General features: G+C 38.2%; 2 protein-coding genes across 2 annotated transcripts in view; one reads left to right on the top strand and one right to left on the bottom strand.

Annotated features, from left to right (window-relative positions):
• LOC135273279 (neuroblastoma breakpoint family member 11-like) overlaps positions 1–12336 on the bottom strand; it is a gene marked incomplete at its 3' end in the record, with an annotated part of 138835 nt that overhangs the window by 64129 nt on the left and 62370 nt on the right. The window lies entirely within an intron of this gene.
• The window catches only part of LOC135272311 (uncharacterized), a 107811-nt gene that overhangs the window by 54365 nt on the left and 41110 nt on the right, over positions 1–12336 (top strand). The window contains exons 11-12 of the mRNA XM_064370763.1: positions 9162–9215; positions 11553–11583. Coding sequence (XP_064226833.1) covers positions 9162–9215; positions 11553–11583 — 85 coding nt within the window. The remainder of the gene's footprint in view (positions 1–9161; positions 9216–11552; positions 11584–12336) is intronic.

Raw genomic sequence — 12336 nt, 5'->3', positions numbered from 1 at the left:
GCTGAACCCGGGACGGTCCAGCTCAATGGGGGAGGGGCGTCCCCCACCGGGAAACACCCTGCTGTTCAAAGGGCAATTTGCCGTAACCAAGGTAACCCGCCACTACAGAGACTCCGTCACTACAGGGGCGGGGCAACATAGCGGAAGCAGTTCTAACTACACCCATATAAACAGGACTACAGGGAAGTTCACATGGAAGCTGGGCGGAGCCCACAGCAGCTCAGTGAAGCCTCTGCAGGCTGAGTGTGACTAGGCTGCCACCTTGTGGGCAGGGAAAATGATAGCAAGACAATGGGAAATCATAAAGCCCTAACTCCCTGGGACAGAACACCTGGGGGGAAGAAAAGGGGGTTTATGAGTTCAGCTGCTGCAGACTTAAAATTACCAAAATCAGAAAGACAGCAACTACAAAGTCGATAGGTAGATAAATCCACAAAGATGGGAAGAAACCAGCGCAAAAAGGATGAAAACACCCAAAACCAGAACACCTCTCCTCCTACAAGGGAGCGCAACTCCTCACCAGCAAGGGAACAAGACTGGATGGAGAATGAGTGTGATGAAATGACAGAATCAGCTTTCAGAAAATGGATAATAAGAAACTTCCGTGAGCTAAAAGAACATGTTCTAACCCAATGCAAAGAAACCAAGAACCTTGAAAAAAGACTTGACGAAATGCTAACGAGAATGGACAACTTAGAGAGGAATATGAGTGAATTGATGGAGCTGAAAAACACAACACGAGAACTTCACGAAGCATGCACAAGTTTCAACAGCCGAATTGACCAAGCAGAAGAAAGGATATCAGAGGTCGAAGCTCAACTCAATGAAATAAAACGAGAAGGCAAGATTAGAGAAAACAGGGTAAAAAGGAATGAACAAAGTCAACAAGAATTATGGGACTATGTGAAAAGACCTAATCTGCGTTTGATAGGTGTACCTGAATGTGACGAAGAGAATGCATCCAAGCTGGAAAATACTCTTCAGGATATTATCCAGGAAAACTTCCCCAACCTAGCAAGGCAGGCCAATATTCAAGTTCAGGAAATACAGAGAACACCACAAAGATATTCCTCTAGAAGAGCAACCCCAAGGCACATAATCATCAGATTCACCAGGGTCGAAATGAAGGAGAAAATACTAAGGGCAGCCAGAGAGAAAGGTCGGTTTACCCATAAAGGGAAGTCCATCAGACTCACAGCAGACCTCTCAGCAGAAACCCTACAGGCCAGAAGAGAGTGGGGGCTGATATTCAACATCCTTAAAGAAAAGAACTTTCAACCCAGAATTTCATATCCAGCCAAACTAAGCTTCATAAGTGAAGGAAAAATAAAATCCTTTGAGAACAAGCATGTACTCAGATATTTCATCACCACCAGACCAGCTTTACAAGAGCTCCTGAAGGAGGCACTACACATAGAAAAGAACAACCAATACCAGCCACTCCAAAAACACATGAAATGGTAAAGAGCATCAACACAATGAAGAATCTGCAGCAACCAATGGGCAAAACAGCCAACTAGCATCAAAATGACAGGATCGAATTCACACTTAACAATATTAACCCTAAATGTAAATGGACTAAATGCCCCAATCAAAAGACACAGACTGGCAAATTGGATAAAAAGCCAAAACCCATCAGTGTGCTGTATCCAGGAAACCCACCTCACATGCAAGGATACACAAAGGCTCAAAATAAAGGGATGGAGGAAGATTTACCAAGCAAATGGAGAGCAAAAAAAGCAGGAGTTGCAATTCTCATCTCTGATAAAATAGACTTTAAAGCAACAAAGATCAAAAGAGACAAAGAAGGACATTACATAATGGTAAAAGGATCAATGCAACAAGAAGAGCTAACGATCCTAAATATATATGCACCTAATACAGGAGCACCCAGATACATAAGGCAAGTTCTTAAAGACTTACAAAGTGACCTAGACTCCCACACAATAATAGTGGGAGACTTCAACACACCATTGTCAGTATTAGGCAGATCAATGAGACAGAAAATTAACAAGGATATCCAGGATTTGAACTCAGACCTGGAACAAGCAAGCCTAATAGACATATACAGAACTCTGCACCTCAAATCCACAGAATATACATTCTTCTCAGCACCACATCACACCTACTCTAAAATTGACCACATAATTGGAAGTAAATCACTCCTCAGCAAATGCAAAAGAACAGAAACCATAACAAACAGTCTCTCAGACCACAGTGCAATCAAGTTAGAACTCAGAATTCAGAAGCCAACCCAGAACCACACAGCCTCATGGAAAATGAACAACTTTCTCCTGAATGTTGACTGGATAAACAATGAAATGAAGGCAGAAATAAAGATGTTCTTCGAAACCAACGAGAACGAAGACACCACATACCAGAATCTCTGGGACACATTTAAAGCAGTCTCTAGAGGAAAATATATAGCAATAAGTGCACACATGAGAAGAAAGGAGAGATCTAAAATTGACACCCTATCATCAAAATTGAAAGAGCTAGCATAGCAAGATCAAAAAAACTCAAAACCTAGCAGAAGATAAGAAATAACTAAGATCAAAGCAGAATTGAAGGAGATAGAGACACGAAAAACCCTACAAAAAATCAATAAATCCAGGAGCTGGTTTTTTGAAAAGATCAACAAAATAGACAGACCACTATACAGACTAATAAAAAAGAAAAGAGAGAATAACCAAATAGATGCAATAAAAAATAATAAAGGGGATATCACCACAGATTCCACAGAAATTCAAACCATCATCAGAGATTATTACAAACAACTCTATGCACATAAACTAGAAAACCTGAAAGAAATGGATAAATTCCTGGACAGTTGCCTCCTCCCAAGCCTAAATCAGGAAGAAGTCGAAACCCTGAATAGACCAATAACAAGGTCTGAAGTCGAGGCAGCAATTAAGAGCCTACCACCCAAAAAAAGCCCAGGCCCAGATGGGTTCACAGCCGAATTCTACCAGACATACAAAGAGGAACTGGTACCATTCCTACTGAAACTATTCCAAATAATCCAAAAAGAGGGAATCCTTCCCAAATCATTTTATGAGACCAACATCATCCTAATACCAAAACCCGGCAGAGACTCAACAAGAAAAGAAAACTACAGGCCAATATCCATGATGAACATAGATGCAAAAATCTTCAATAAAATACTGGCAAGCCGATTACAACAGCACATCAAAAAGCTTATCCACCATGATCAAGTAAGATTCATCCCGGGGATGCAAGGCTGGTTCAATATACGCAAGTCTATAAATGTAATTCACCACATAAACAGAACCAAAGACAAAAACCACATGATTATCTCAATTGATGCAGAGAAGGCCTTCGACAAAATTCAGCAGCGCTTTATGATAAAAACTCTCAATAAACTAGGTATCGACAGGACGTATCTCAAAATAATAAAAGCTATTTATGACAAACCGACAGCCAATATCATACTGAATGCGCAAAAACTGGAAGCATTCCCTTTGAAATCGAGCACTAGACAAGGATGCCCTCTCTCACCACTCCTATTCAATATAGTACTGGAAGTTCTAGCCAGAGCAATCAGGCAAGAAAAAGAAATAAAGGGTATTCAATTAGGAAAGGAGGAAGTCAAATTGTCTCTATTTGCAGACGACATCATTGTATATCTAGAAGACCCCATCGTCTCAGCCCAAAATCTCCTGAAACTGATAAGCAACTTCAGCAAAGTCTTAGGATACAAAATCAATGTGCAAAAATCACAAGCATTCCTATACACCAATAACAGACTTAAAGAGAGCCAAATCAAGAACGAACTGCCATTCACAATTGCTACAAAGAGAATAAAATACCTAGGAATACGACTAACAAGGAACGTAAAGGACCTCTTCAAGGAGAACTACAAACCACTGCTCAACGAAATAAGAGAGGACACAAACAGATGGAGAAACATTCCATGTTCATGGTTAGGAAGAATTAATATCATGAAAATGGCCATACTGCCCAAAGTAATTTACAGATTCAACGCTATCCCCATCAAGCTACCAATGACCTACTTCACAGAACTGGAAAAAACCACCTTAAACTTCATATGGAACCAAAAGAGAGCCCGCATAGCCATGTCAATTCTAAGCAAAAAGAACAAAGCGGGAGGCATCACACTACCGGACTTCAAACTATACTACAAGGCTCCAGTAATCAAAACAGCATGGTACTGGTACCAAAACAGAGATATAGACCAATGGAACAGAACAGAGGCGTCGGAGGCGACATAACATATCTACAACCACCCGATCTTTGACAAACCTGACAAAAACAAGCAATGGGGAAAGGATTCCCTGTTCAATAAGTGGTGTTGGGAAAACTGGCTAGCCATATGCAGAAAGCAGAAACTTGACCCCTTCCTGACACCTTACACTAAAATTGACTCCAGATGGATTAAAGACTTAAACATAAGACCTAACACCATAAAAACACTAGAAGGAAACCTAGGCAAAACCATTCAGGACATAGGCGTAGGCAAGGACTTTATGACCAAAACACCAAAAGCATTGGCAACAAAAGCCAAAATAGACAAATGGGACCTAATCAAACTCCACAGCTTCTGCATGGCAAAAGAAACAGTCAATAGAGTGAATCGGCAACCAACAGAATGGGAAAAAATTTTTGCAGCCTACCCGTCTGACAAAGGGCTGATATCCAGAATTTACAACGAGCTAAAACAGATTTACAAGAAAAAAACAAGCCCATTCAAAAATGGGCGAAGGATATGAAGATACTTTGCAAAAGAAGACATACATGAGGCCAACAAACATATGAAAAAATGCTCATCATCACTGGTCATTAGAGAAATGCAAACCAAAACTACATTGAGATACCATCTCACGCCAGTTAGAATGGCGATCATTAAAAAATCTGGAGACAGATGCTGGAGAGGATGTGGAGTAATAGGAACACTTTTACACTGTTGGTGGGAGTGTAAATTAGTTCAACCATTGTGGAAGACAGTGTGGCGATTCCTCAAGGACCTAGAAATAGAAATTCCATTTGACCCAGCAATCCCATTACTGGGCATATAGCCAAAGGATTATAAATCGTTCTACTATAAGGACACATGCACACGAAAGTTCATTGCAGCACAGTTTACAATAGCAAAGACCTGGAACCAACCCAAATGCCCATCGATGATAGACTGGACAGGAAAAATGTGGCACATATACACCATGGAATATTATGCAGCCATCAAAAACGATGAGTTTGCGTCCTTTGTAGGGACATGGATGAACCTGGAAACCATCATTCTCAGCAAACTGACACAAGAACACAAAATCAAACACAGCATGTTCTCACTCATAGGAGGGTGTTGAACAATGAGAACACATGGACACAGGGAGTGGAGCACTATACACTGGGGTCTGTTGGGGGGAGTGGGGGGGACAGCGGGGGGGTGGGGAGTTGGGGAGGGATAGCGTGGGGAGCAATGCCAGATATAGGTGAAGGGGAGGAAGGCAACAAATCACACTGCCACATATGCACATATGCAACAACCTTGCATGTTTTCCACATGTACCCCAAAACCTAAAATGCAATAAAAAAAAGAAAAAAATAAATAAATAAAAATAAAGCTTGATATAAAAAAAAAGAAATGATTTTATAAATATCATAGAAATATCTAATAATTCAGGCTCTTAACTATATTTCTTGTTCTATATATCTACATTAATTAGGGAACAATTGATATTTAACAATAATAGGATGATTTTCAGTTCTTTGTGTTTTGCTTGGTAGAAAATGATTCGATAATTTCAAGCAGGCAAAAGCAAAAATTAGAATGTTTTTACTAGAAGTCCAAAATACAATTGTAAGTGGCTATAGCTTTTATGTGTAGTAAAAACAGAATGTGAGCCAGAGGGTTGTTCTGTTTCACTTTAAGAAGAAAAAATATAAGAATATTTCTTAATTGACAACAGCAATAAAATCCAATATAGCAGGGGTTCCTAACCCACAGGCCATGGACTGGGAGCAAACATTACCACCTGTATTAGTCAAGGTTCTCTAGAGGGGCAGAACTAATACTATATATATAAAGGGGAGTTTATTAAGTATTGACTTACACGATCACAAGGTTCCACAATAGGCTGTCTGCAAGCTAAGGAGCAAGGAGAGCCAGTCCAAGTCCCAAAACTAAAGAACTTGTAGTCCAGTGTTCAAGGGCAGAGGAACATCCAGCGTGGGAGAAAGATGGAAGTTGGGAAGCTAGGGAAATCTCTCCTTTTCAAAGGTTTCTGCCTGCTTTTTATTTGCTGGCAGCTAACTAGATTGTGCCCACCGATGTAAGGATGGATCTGCCTCCCCCAACCCACTGACTCAAATGTTGATCTCTTTAGGCAGCACCCTCACAGACACACCCAGGATCAATACTTTTTATCTTTCAATCCAATCAAGTTGACACTCAGTATTAACCATCAAACCGCCTGAGCTTCACCTCCTGTCAGATGAGCAGCAGCATTTGATTCTCATAGGAGCTCAAACCCTATTGTGAACTGTGCATGCAAGGGATCTAGGTTGCGCAATCTTTATGAGAATCTAATGCCTGGTGATCTTCTGAGGTGGACCAGTTTCATCCTGAGACCATCCCCTGCCACCTCGTCTGTGGACTTGCTCTCCCCCGTGATCTTATCCTCTGCTCTTTTCAGCTACTCACTGCTATAGTCATATCCTTTGTCATTACCAGTGATAGCAACCTCTCATTTTCAGCTTTAAACTTCTCATTCTCCAACCACCATCTTTCTTTCTAATATTTTCTCTCTTGTTATCCAATCTATTGACCCCAATAGGAATGTCAATGCATTGATTCTGGTGCTTTTCCATTGTGTCATGTCTCCTTTATGATCCCAATTCCTCATCTTGCTTAAAAAATTATAATTATTTCTTTTATTACATTCTGAGTTCTATCTTAAAACCTATCTATTCTTTTGCTTTTCTAAATTATTACTTTATACTTTGTTTCTTCAAACTCTGTTCAGTTATCTCTCGTCCTTATTCTTAGCCTTTGCCTTGCATCCTACTTCCCTGAGAAAATTGAAGTAACCAGAAGAGAACTTACAGTTTTCTGCCATTGCATCTCTCCACCTTCTTCTATCTATACTCTGCTTTCTCTCCTGTTGTGGATGAACGGGACATTTTTGAAGCTGAGGAAAACTTCCACTTGTTTACTACATACGCTGTCCTCTTGTCTACTCAAGATCATTTGTCCAGCAATTCTGTCGCTCCTACATTTTAATTCTTTTCTCTATATGGAATCACTCCTATCAGCATATAAAGCTGCTGTTATTCTTCTAGCTTAAAAATAAAAACTTTTTTGGTCTCAGTTTCCCTTCCAGGTGTTATCCTATTTTTATCTTTACCTTTTCAGTAAAACTCCTCAAAATGTTGTCTATACATGCTCTTTCAGTTTTTCTCCTCCCACTGTCTGCTTAAAGCACTTTTATTCCCACCACTACAATACAAATGATCTGATAAATACGATCAGTGGTTTCTGTATTGCTGAATCCAATTGTCATTTCTCAATCCTCAAAGTCCTCTTATTACTCGGTATTTATATTCTTCAGAATTTGACAATTCGGATCTCCTCCTAGAAACAATTTCTTTACTTCCATGATTTTCCTCCTAACTTTCTGGCACCAAATTACGTATTTTTCTATTTTCCTCAAATTCTGAGTTTTGGAGTACCCCAAAGCTTGGCTTGTGGATTTCTCATTTCTCTCTGTATTCACTAGCTAAATGAGCTTATCCAGCCTAGGGCTTTAAATACCATTCAAAATGCCGGTGATTACCAATGTTATTTCTCCCTATCAGATCTTTCTACCTGTTAAATTCTGGACTTGTGTAACTACCACGAGATCTCTCCACTTAGATGTCTAACAAGCGTATCAAACTAAAATGTCCAAAACTCAGCTTATTATTTACCCTCCAACCCTGTTTTCAGTCTTCCTCATTTCGTTTGGGCTGTTACTCTTACATTAAAATCCTGAGATTCATTTTTGACTCTTCTCTTTCTCCCACATTTCACACATGACCCACCAGCAGTTCCTGGAAGCTCTACCTTCATATTATATCTGGAATCTTACCGCTCTGCTGCCACCCTGATCCACACCCCCATCATCTCTCACTTGGATTATTGCACTAGACTCTTATTTGAACTTTTACCCTAGAATCAAAGTGATCGTTTTAAAACTTAGATCTTATCCGTTTTCTCCTTAAAGCTTGTCTAAGGCTTCCTGTCTCGCTCAGATAAAAGTCACAGTCCTAACTGTAACTTACAAGGCCTGTTTCCTTCTTTGACGTCATCACTTTTCTGGTCTTCTCCTCTCAGTTCTTCAGGTTTTCCTGGTTCCTCCAACGTACTACACGCATTTCAGCTGTAGTGCCTGTTCACATGCCCTTTTTCTCTGCCTGGAATACTTCTCCTTCAGATAGCCATACAACTTGTCCCTTTCTTTAGGTTTTTACTAAAATGCCACCAAACTGTCAACTGCCCCAGGGAGTGGCACTCCCTAGGCAAAGTTAAGGGTCATGGGTCACTCTTTTCACAGAACTCTAGGATCTCTGTTCTCTCCCTAGGCCTGGGGACATAGCTCCTCTCTCTCTCTCTCTGTTTCTCTTATTGTCTCTCTTATTCTCATTGTCATCAAAGACAAGTCACTTCTTACCTTCAGACTCTCTGAAAACTAAAGTAAGAATACAAGTAATCTGCAAACAACTTTTCGGTGAGGCCTTCTTTCCTGAAATCTTACGAACACTTTCAATAAAACTCCCACAACAGTTTATATATCCCTTCCTGCTTAATTTGTTGCCTCTCATATTACCACTACCTAACATACTGTATATTTTACTCATTTTATAAGATGTTGTTATCCTCACTAAAATATAAGCTCTATGAGGGCAGGTATGCTCAGTGCAGTCCTCGATCCTCAGCATGTAGAACTGTTCATGGCACTTAGTAGACAGTCAGATATTTGTAGAATGAATGGTGAATGAGTATGCTGAAATACATTTATCAAATAATCTTAAAGTGTTTAATATTTTAGGAATAATCTAAATTTCATATATATTAGGAAATTGGCAAAAATGAGAGTGACTAAACATACATACGTTTTTTCTTTTATTCAGTTCTCTTCTAGGGAAAACCAGGTCAAAAGGGGTATGCAGGTGAACCAGGACCAGAAGGCTTAAAGGTAAAGCAACTGACTTTATTATCAGTTTTAAAATATAATTTTTGTAAAGATAAAATTATGACTTGCATGCAAATATGAAATGAATGCATCAACTTAAAAAGAACCAGTAAGATGTTAAAACTGTTACAAAAAGCAATTGAGAATCTGTATCTTTATATCTGTATCTATTTATATGCAGGTTGAGTATCCCCTATCTGAAATTCATGGGACTAGAAGTGTCAGATTTCAGACTTTTTTGGAGTTTTGAACATTTGCATTATACATGTTTACCAGCAGAGCATCCCAAATCCAAAAATCTGAAATCCAAAATGCTCCAGTGAGCATTTCCTTTCAATGTCATGCTGGTACTCAAAAAGTTTCAGATTTTAGAACATTTATGATTTCGGATCTTCAGATTTGGGATGCTCAATTTGCGTATCTGTGATTATGTCTGTGTCTATATCGGTATCTGTGTATGTGATTTAATAAAGAAATATTAGATAAGATTTGTGGGTTACATACAGGGCAATAAACCATAACTTCTGGGGTTATCAGTTCTACTGGGTAGAAATCTACAAGTAAATATACCTTTACTAAGTCTGGATCTTTTAATCACTAGTAAACACTGAGTCTGAGTATATTCACTAGATAATCACTGAGTCACCTTAATTATTTTATGATGTTAAAAAGATACCTAACTCATTATTTAATTCCAAGGTCTCGGATAATTTTTTTATGACACCAACAAATATAAAGTAATACAGTAGTTTATTATGGACAAAATTGAGGCCTGAAAAAAACTGGCTTAGAATTGGTAAGTTTTGCAAGTTTAAGATGTAACTATAAATTGACATAGTCACAGCATTATTACTGAGTTTCCTAAAACTAGATTGTTTATATTAAACTCATCGTTTTTATGTTGCTGGAATCTAAGGAAAAGCTACACAACACTTTTTGAGATTGATAAAGAAATGTGAGCTAAACTATTTTTTAATGTGTCAGTGTGTATGAGGCTGAAATTATCCTGGGGCGGAATATGTATACCTGAGTCTTCCTCAAGTTACATACAAAAATCCTCAGAAAACAGGAGAGTAGTATTTATAAATAGAGACTTAATCACTTCTCCTTTACAGGGATTAACAAGTCTCCTTTACTGTACTGCCAAATAGTGCTAGGAAATCCAACTGTGAGGTACCATCCAGTAAAACCGGGAAGAAAACGGAATCTTATTTATATACTTGCCCTAGAATCACTCCAAAATCTAGGTGGCTTCGGTGTTGCCTAGTGAATGGAGGAAATTCTGTAATGCTCCTTGCTCCCTAGCTGTCACTGAAATTTGCGTTTCAGTGCATCCTGTAGCTATTAACTGGGACCTGGCACTCCCTGGGGGAGTTAGTTAAGGATCACACTCTTCACAGAACCCTAGATCGGTGTTCTCTTCCTAGGCCTGGGGAAGTAGCTTCCCTCTCTTTCATTTGTCAGACAAGTAGCTTCTTACCTTCAGACTCTGAAAACTAAAGTAAGAAGGAAAGTAATCTGCAAACAACTTTTGCTTTTTGACTGTTAACACAAACCTCCCTTAAAACTAAGTAGCACAAAGGGTTCATCTTTTTTGGAATTTAAGAAGGGTGATTTATGGGTAAGGAGGGAAAAATACTAGAAAATTAATAATTCATATGTTATTCTTCCATAAATTTTCCATAAAAGCTGTCTAATGAGCTGCCTGTTAAAATTAGTTATTACACCATACTGCAATGCTTCACTCTTTACTATTTATCTAAATACATACAGAAACTGAAAAGAAAATTTGTGTAGACTTTGAAAGTTTATTTCAGTTATCACTCATGATGAATACTAGGTTTCAGTGCTTAAAATCACCACTATCCGATAGAAATACAATATGAATCACAGATATGAGCCACATTAAACAGTGAAAAGAAACAAGTAAAATTAATTTTAATAGTATATTTTATTTAACCCAAGATACAAACTATTATATCCTTTCAACATGTAATCAATATTGAAATTATTGAGATGTTTTATATTCTTGTTTTGTAGAAAGTCTTTGAAATCTGATGTATTTTTTATATTTATATCACATTTAGATTCAGACCAGCCTATTTCACATATTCAATAGCCACACATCATCACTGGCTACAATATAGTTCAGTATCTTAACATCTAACTGGAATATAATTATTAACGTTTAGACAGTAATTAAGTTTAGACATGACGTATTTAATCTGTTTCTGTACAGAAAATGTATATTGCTATTAGAGTCAGTCTCTGTTTGGTACTTTGAACTTAATCTTTTACCTTTCATCAATCTATACCCTTGCAAATGCCATTCCTCACCAGGAGATAAGAATGGCCCTTTCTCATTACCAATGTAAGTATCACATATTTTTCAGGGCCCCACTTACAGCTTCATAATCCATTATTTAATATCATTAATGTTTGGATTTTTGAAAAGTAATCTGTTACATATATTTTATTTACCACTGCCAGAAGGGTGTGGGATAGCATACCATAATTAGATACGTTAATAATTCTATAGTGAAACATAAGTATGTTCAGATCAATTGGAATAAATCAAGACTGTAAATAGCCTCATTCAGAATAAAATAAGCTTTACTGCTAAATCATTCCAAGTTAGGTCAAGTTTGCCACCAAATGAATTGTGAAAAACTTTGAGTTTTCCGAGCTTTATGGACTGCAAAATTGTGTTTCAGAGTTTATGAACATGCATTACTTCTCCAGTGATGCCAGCTCTAGCTGCTTGAGTTCACAGGGTGTCTGCTCCTAAGACCTCCTTTAGCACCTAACCTGTGGCATGTATTCTTTTCTATTCAAGCAAATAGAACATCCCTGCAGGAAAGGCTTTAATTTTATTCTTCTTCATATCTTTCACAATGCCTACCACTCTGCCTTTTATAGAGTACACCTCAATAAATATTTTGTTTTAAAAAATTTTATTTATAAAATTGATTAAAAGTCATGAATAGGAGAACATTTTTTAAGAAAATAGATTATTACTTGATATGGTATGGATTTATGTCCCTCCACAAATCTCATATCAAATTGGAGAGGGGCCCAATGGGAAGTGATTGGCTTATAGGGGCAGATTTCCACTTTGCTATTG

Source organism: Aotus nancymaae, unplaced genomic scaffold, assembly GCF_030222135.1.
Source record: "Aotus nancymaae isolate 86718 unplaced genomic scaffold, 86718_ANA_hifiasm-v0.15.2.pri h1tg000007l, whole genome shotgun sequence".
NCBI classification, from domain to species: Eukaryota; Metazoa; Chordata; class Mammalia; order Primates; family Aotidae; genus Aotus; species Aotus nancymaae.
This window is presented reverse-complemented; position numbering and strand designations above follow the sequence as displayed.